Below are 7,912 nucleotides of genomic sequence, written 5' to 3'. Positions count from 1 at the left end.
AACTTGTTTGAATTTGCACGACACGGTAAATATTGATCGGTGATCTGTCTCGTTGTCAAAGTGCATGCACTGGCACCCGTGTGTCTTGTAGCTGATTTGTCCTGTAATTAAGTGGGTCATCTCAACGTGTCATAACTCAATCGTTGTTTTAGACGATCGTAACAACAGTCGAAATGATGCACAACGAATGCATACAATGTTTCAGATCAGGTAGCAATTAAGAAAAAAAAACGAGCAGCACATCAAAAGCTATTCATGGGGCGTTACGGCTACTATTGGTGCATATAATTTGGCAGGCGTTCAATTAACTGTTGAAGTCACTGCGTTTGTACATTATAGGTGCATTATGATAATCATCACTTACCGCAGTTCTGGTCAGGACGCACAACATGATTTCAGGCAGATAACACGCGGACAATTCAACGGACAGCTAAAGAACAGGATCCCCCCGACATTATGCGCTACAAGGGCGACCAAAACTTTCTTGACAAGTTGCAACACGGGTCGCACAGCTTCGCCCTCGCGCGGATAACATTGACAACTACAGCTACTAGCTTATTTTGCCCCTGAATGACTTGCACTGTAATAAAAATAAAGAAAATGTCACTTATAGCGACACGATATTTATATAAAATTGTAACATGTAACGATAACTTATATATCTAAGTCATTTATTTATCGCTGTCCATCAGTTAAAATGGTCCAATGGAGCAAATAAAACAAATAAACATTGCCATCGGTCGGTTCGCAACGTCATCGCTAAGCGACTGTCAATGCACTACTTTTCTATGAAATTATTAAATTATCATTTAATGTACCTATTTTGATTGGCCAGGAACACTAAGGGGTATGCTTTTATATGTGGTGTTTTGTTTTTAAATATTATAATGTGTGTTTATGATTGTATTATGCGTGATGTCTGACTGTCTGTATAAATAAACAATATATATAATTATAAAATTATATATAATTTTACAAAAATATTGAGTATTTTAATATTACAGTATAATATAGGACTGGTCTTCGTTTGCGATTACGGTGTACTGTCCTCAAGTCGCAGCTCTTCGTGATTTCAGATCCTGACTGGTTATAAACGAAACTTTCGGTTTAGCCGAAAACATCACAGATCACTGAAAAAAAACCTGACTGAAAGTCGGACATATTATTTATCCAATTGACAGAGAGTGTCTCTAATCCTGGCAACAAATATACTTAAATATATCTTTTAAGAACAAACGTGTCTAGTAAAACAAAACAACTCTTTTTTTTCTTTTTTTTTATGAGTAGGCCATACCGTTGACTTCAAAATGTGGTATATAGTGATTTTCAGTGTTGGGGGTAATATATTAAGCAAGCTCTGTCCAGATTTAAAAAGTAGCGCAAAAGTAACGTAACGCATTACTTTCCATAAAAAAAGTAACTAAGTACCGTAATTCGTTACTTTTTTTATGGAGTAATGCAATATTGTAATGCATTACTTTTAAAAGTAACTTTCCCCAACACTGGTGATTTTACTCATTATATATGGACATTTTTTCATTCACAAATGTAAATGGGAAGTGGAAAAAAAAATTTTTTTACTCATTTTAAAATAGAAACAGGTATTCATTAAAAGAAACAAGAAATAACAAAGCAAAAAATAAAACTGTAAATTATTTTAAAGCCTTAAATCTATTATGTGAATAATTTGTAACTATTTGTACTTGTTATGGAGATTTTATTATTTTTTTAATTGTCTTTGTTTATTATTATATTTATTTTGGTGTAATTTATGTTATTGCCCTTGTATGTTCGTTGTTCTAAAGACTGCAATAAAAAAAATAACATAAAAAATCAAACAAAACAACTCAAGTAGTTAACGGTTCACTGGTTCACTGAACGCTGCTGGCACGGAAAACCTGCGTAAGCGCTCTGACGTCAGCAGGTTATCATAGAGGAACACGCGCGTGAACCCTGGTAAAGTACAAGCTCTCTTCACTTCTGAGCGCTCCGCACTTCAGCTCACGGCAGGAAACGGTGCTATTTGAAGCAGTTTGTGTTCTCGATTGCGTTCGTGACGGTGTCGATTTATTTCTCCGCTGTCCTTCACTAAAGTAGCTGCTGTTACAGTTCACACACTGTTGACATATTACAGCGAGTGTTAGATAAACATGTTATCATGTGGGATCTCATCTCGCTTCAGTGCTCAGAAGTGAAGGGGCATAATAAACTCGCCGTGTTACTTCACTGGCAGCTTCAACTCCTTGTTTGCTATCAAGTTGACATGTTTAAAAGAATTATCCCAGTAAAGCTTGACATATGACAGTAATACAGTAAGAAAAAATAAATAAAATTCAATAGGAAAGTTTATTGAACCATTAGACAAAATATAAAAGAAAATCTTCAAAAATGTTTACAATTGTGTTTTATGTTTTGTATCATATTTGGTTTATATGGCACACACACATATATATATATATATATATATATATCAGCAAAGTTTATAGGTTTATATATGGTAGCTATATATATACCATATTTGTTGCAGATACTAATATTTATGGCCAAAAAGTAAGATGAAATTCTGATGGTTTGTAAATCAGTGAAATATTTATAACAGTAGGCTATAGCAGTCTACTTAAATGGTATAAATATCAATTGCCACTCTATATCTCCCAACATCTTAGTAAGATGAAGTTTAAATGCTTAGTTTTTGGGCAAAGCCCTGTAGTTTTTATCTTTGGGGCTTATACGATGATGATCGAGAGATGTACAAGTCTGATGGATCATATTTGCTCATTAATTGTAACATGATTTTTCTAAAAACATTCTGTAAAGATAATCAAGTAAACCTAATTTGATTAAGTCCAGTAAGTGTTTATCTTGAAATATTACTAACAATATAGAAGTTATTCTTACATTTCACAGCAAAAAGACACATGAACCAGATGGTGGACGTTTTAAAAATTATAGTACCGTAAAAGGCCTTTTACTTGCTAAACAATATACACTTTGATATAGTAAGGCATGTAAAAGGCATGTAGTAGGTTGTGTACAACATGTTTTTCAGCAAAGTTTTGATCATGTTGATCATTTAGAGGTCTTAGAAGGTAAAGCATCAAATATGAAAAGTAGGCCGTATAGGCATAATGACTTAAACATATAGCTCTTTTATTTCATATTTTTTTAGTCCATGGAGGATAGTTGATGACTGTGGCGGTGCATTTACCATGGGGGCCATTGGAGGAGGGGTGTTCCAGTCTGTTAAAGGCTTTCGAAACGCACCTGTGGTAAGTTTCCCTGTCACCAACAAAACAACTGAGCTTATATATTACTATTACTAATACACATTCCTATACATTTACTAATAATAAACACTCTGTTACTACAGGGTGTTCGACACAGGCTTAGGGGGAGCGCAAATGCTGTGAGAGTAAGAGCGCCACAAATTGGAGGTGATGTTGCAGAATCATTTTTGTGTTTGTTTATCGTGTTGTATAAAACTGTTGTGTATGAACAGTTTTAGCATTTTGTATATCAGTGATTCACTATCAATTGTGGCATGGCTCTGTTTCTCCTGCAGATAGTTTTGCTGTATGGGGTGGCCTCTTTTCCACCATAGACTGTGGTCTTGTGCGTTTGCGGGGTAAAGAAGACCCTTGGAACTCCATCACCAGTGGAGCCATGACTGGAGCTATACTGGCTGCTCGCAGTACGTTTAGCATGATAGTCGTTTTTCTTTTATCAGTGTTATTCCATAATGTTAGACAATAAGGCTGGAATACACAACACAGCATTTAACAGATTTTATTCATACAGTCATCTTGTCAACTTTGTAAATAGTTGCAGAGAAAAGCATCATACACTAATCGACTAAGGATTACACACTATAACAGACTTTCACAATAAACTCAAGCAGAAACATGTGCCTCATTGCTAATGGACTAGCATGAAATATGTAAACAGTATGTGTTCCACAATCGGCATGTTTGATGTCTAAAAAAAGCTAAAAAAAAAATTGTTGTCTGTTCCCATTAAACACTACACAATTTTTCTTGAAATCTATCAACTACAGCTTCTGAAAATCTGCAGTCTGACTTTCGGCAACTATTGTAGCATTGACTTGTCCAGACTACAAATTGGGCCAAAAATTTAGACACTGGAGTTATAACAACCTACTGGAAATAATCATCTGATGATCTGTAGTATTATGTATTAGTATATGCAGCATTAATCTTTGGTCTTCAAATTACAATTGGATCATGATTTTGCAGACTGAAAAGGCATGAATCATGTGCTTTGTTTGTTTTTCAGGTGGTCCGCTAGCCATGGTGGGCTCTGCAATGATGGGGGGGATCCTGCTTGCCCTAATCGAGGGATTTGGGATACTTCTTACAAGATACACAGCACAGCAGTTTCAGAATCGTGAGTTACACTTGTCATGGTTTGGATGATTCAGAGAGTTGATTAACTTGATAGGAACTGTTCACACAACAATGCAAATTCGTTTTGCTCGAAATGTCTATGATTTTTCTTTTTTTGGGAAATACAAAGAATGTCTAAAACTCATTCCTATTTTCTTTGACAAAAAGGAAATTTATTAGGTTTCAAACAATATAAAGAGATGTTTTCATTTTAGGTGAACTATCCATGCATGATATGCAGAAGAAAAAATAGATCGTGGCCTTGAATTAACTAGTACAACGTGGCCACAATTTACATAAAACAAGGAAACTAATTATTACAGCATGACAATTTACCAAAGTCCAAAAAATCAATACAATGTGGCCTAAAACAAGCAAATGAATTAGTAATGTGACCATGGTTTACCTAAAATGAGAAAACAAATTAGTACAGCGTGGCAACAATTTACCAAAAATGAGAGAACAAATATTAGTACAATGTGGCAACAATTTACCAAAATGAGAAATCGAATTAGTACTATGTAGCAACAATTGACCAAAAACGAGAAAACAAATTAGTTACAACATGGTCACAGTTTACCTAAAATGAGAAAATGAGAACTAAATAGTTTGACGTGGCCACATTTATCTAAAATTAGAGAACAAATTAATAATTTGAGGCTACAATATCTTGTTTTTCCCCACATGTTATGTGCAGGGCTCCAAACATATATGTATCACATTGTAAAAATTGTATTACCTTTAGTTTTGTTTTGCACTTTGTTTTTGTTGAAGCTGCTTTAGAGGCATTCACTATCTGCATCTTCTCTTCCTCTACAGCGAGTCCTTTTGTGCAGGACCGGAAGAATGCCAAGAGACACGCGGATATGGACAGTATCAGTAAAATCACTGTTGCAGTGGTAACTGTAATATTATAGACTGTGAAAAAAGAGAGGATTGTTAGAAGTTTAGGACCCTTATCATAGTTTACAGTCCCCCTCTTAGACAGGAGATCCTCCTGAACCTCTCATCCTCTATTAGATGGCAACTCAGGGGCAAGCAGTATGCCATTTGTATTATGTATGAATTGTAATATACACTTGTATTTTGTCATGTTGAAAAGGGAATATTGTCACCCAAAGATTTTCATCACGCATACTGTGGCAGAACTCAATCTACATTTTTTATAGTTCATACTGGCCTGTTTGAACATCTCATACTAATACAAATATACTGTATAGCTAACTAGATCATGCAGAGACATGAATATTGATTCCTGTGAAAGTTCACTTTAAATTAATTCAGTTTTTGATTTTTACATCACTGATGCAGTGTTATGCAAACATCAATGCAAAGCTGCAGTACATTTTATATAAAGTTTTTCTTAATCTAATACATGACCTGAACCTGACTGTTGATACACCAGTGATCTATTTTAGATTTTGCTTTAGTTCTTTTTGAGTTCTTTTAATTGAGATCTTTCAGAGACTTTGGCTCTTTTTCATTAAAGCTACATAGCCTGTCTTCCATTTTTACTGATAAAATGAAATTAATTTATCTCTAAAACACAGTGTGCAGTCAGGAGAGACACCATTGTTAAAGATTATATTCAACTTTAATGTTTCTCTACCAAAGTAAATTTAAGTCATTCATCCTCTGCATATTTTCAGTCTCTCCTGTTTGGTACTGATTATTTTCCTATACTCCCTTTATCACTATCTTTGTGTAATATCTTGTAGTTTTTTTTTTGATGGATTATTTATTTTTGGAATGCTATGGAAACAAGAAGAGGATATGTATGTAAAAGTATATAAGTAACCTGTCACAATAAAGTATTTTATGGTTGATGCTTAGATGTATATTGTTTTAGAGATGTTATAAGATGTTAATAATGGAGCTGGAACCCTATTGTATTTGTATTGCATTTTCTTTATGCACTAAAAATGTCTGGACTTCAGAGACCATAAGGTGTGGAAACCCCCAACTTGGTGGAATACTTCCAATCCCCTCATTATTCAGGCACCCCCACACACTAGGACACTATTTGGCGCTATAATAAGTATGTTTGCATTTTAGTTAATGACTTTGGACACTTTAGAGCTGGAGTCAAAATTCTCTTCTTCTCTAAACCCTTGAGTCAAGCCCTACAAGAATCTATACACTGATTTTGTTAACCGCATTTTTCCACCATTTTGATTTTTCTGAAAAACCTATCTTTTCAAACTTATGGTTTTAATAAAGCATAAAGAAATAAAATGGTGAAGGAAATTCTAGGTACTTATTTGTAGTTTCAGTTCTACAAATTATTGCTTACTAGAGTTAAAACACAACAGTTCGCTAAAAAATACAGTTTAAAAGGTTAAAAGGCCACATATATTTACTATAAAAATAAAATAAAAAGTCCTTATAATAAATGCTTCTGAACTTACAAAATTTGATTTGCAAATGATACATACTCATTTGATACTGACATTTTGACATTCAATTAATTGTTATTGTTATTATTTGCTATTATTATTATTTATATAGTTTTAAAAACATTTTATATAAGATTAAAAAGTAATATGGCTCCTTAATCACAAACACTTTTTTTTTACTTTATTAAACCTTCAAATAACAAACAGGCATTGTCATCATTCCACTGTTAAACACATTAAAAATAAATCCAAGCAGCATATAATAAACACAACAACAACAACAATAATAATAATAATAATGGGGGGTCAATCCAAGTATGTTGTCATAAGTTTAGAGAGTTTTAAGGTACTGTTCATTTTTAATTGTTTTATGGATTGTATTAAAATTTTAAAATCATTTTATAAAACGGATAGTTCCGGTCCTTGATTCTGATTGGTTGAGCTGCGTTCGAAGCTGTTTGAAATTACTCTACAAACATACACCTTTGTTTACTTCTGTGTGTTGCTTGGCAACCACTTTGTTGCAACCACAACTGTTTCTGAGGAGCTACATTGTTTGGTGGAAGAATACTGTTTTTATTAATATCATTACACTTTATTTGCTCTGTTTTATTTTGTGAACCCTTACTACGTATATGGAATAACCGTTTTATAAAAGCAATAAGCCCCGTGAAGCTGTGGTTTACAGTGAATTTATAACAGCTAAGAGCTGTTAAAAATTCCGCTTCGCATCATACCTAACAACGCCCCTTATTGCTTTAATAAATGCCTCAAAACAAGGAGAAATTTTAACAAATCTACATGTGTGTATATAAAACGTGGCTACAATAAACATATTATTGCACAGAAATTCAATTAATTAATTTTGCATAAAGACACCAAATTTAACAATATGGTAGTCAAAGGCAGGCAATATATGTTTTTTTTTTTGTCTTCAACCACTCATACAATCTCTCAAAAGGATTTAAAGGGGTCCTATTATGCTCTTTTACAAAGTCTTGATTTTGTTTTGGGGGTGTACTAGAACATGCGCTCATGCTTGGTGGTTCGAAAAACACATTATTTTTCACATAATTTACATTATTAAAATACCTTTCTCCCCAGCCTGGCACA

General features: G+C 33.7%; 1 protein-coding gene across 1 annotated transcript; it reads left to right on the top strand.

Annotated features, from left to right (window-relative positions):
- The first annotated feature begins 1,882 nt into the window (after positions 1–1,882).
- Positions 1,883–5,324, top strand: LOC107691592 (mitochondrial import inner membrane translocase subunit Tim17-B-like). The gene is made up of 6 exons (XM_016490258.1): positions 1,883–1,956; positions 3,170–3,269; positions 3,371–3,434; positions 3,563–3,691; positions 4,294–4,404; positions 5,223–5,324. The coding sequence occupies exons 2-6, from the start codon at positions 3,210–3,212 to the stop codon at positions 5,318–5,320; spliced, it is 462 nt and encodes a 153-aa protein (XP_016345744.1). The 5' UTR covers positions 1,883–1,956; positions 3,170–3,209; the 3' UTR covers positions 5,321–5,324.
- Positions 5,325–7,912: the final 2,588 nt, after the last annotated feature.

Source organism: Sinocyclocheilus anshuiensis, unplaced genomic scaffold, assembly GCF_001515605.1.
Source record: "Sinocyclocheilus anshuiensis isolate Anshui unplaced genomic scaffold, SAMN03320099.WGS_v1.1 scaffold630, whole genome shotgun sequence".
Lineage (NCBI taxonomy): Eukaryota > Metazoa > Chordata > Actinopteri > Cypriniformes > Cyprinidae > Sinocyclocheilus > Sinocyclocheilus anshuiensis.
This window is presented reverse-complemented; position numbering and strand designations above follow the sequence as displayed.

What these genes read in the sequence shown, in the direction of transcription:
- LOC107691592 (XM_016490258.1), top strand. Translation starts at nt 3,210, where the DNA reads ATGGGGGCCATTGGAGGAGGGGTGTTCCAGTCTGTTAAAGGCTTTCGA. An exon ending in AAGAGCGCCACAAATTGGAG is followed by an intron (nt 3,435 to 3,562) that starts GTGATGTTGCAG and finishes TTTCTCCTGCAG; the next exon opens with ATAGTTTTGCTGTATGGGGT. An exon ending in AGCTATACTGGCTGCTCGCA is followed by an intron (nt 3,692 to 4,293) that starts GTACGTTTAGCA and finishes TTTGTTTTTCAG; the next exon opens with GTGGTCCGCTAGCCATGGTG.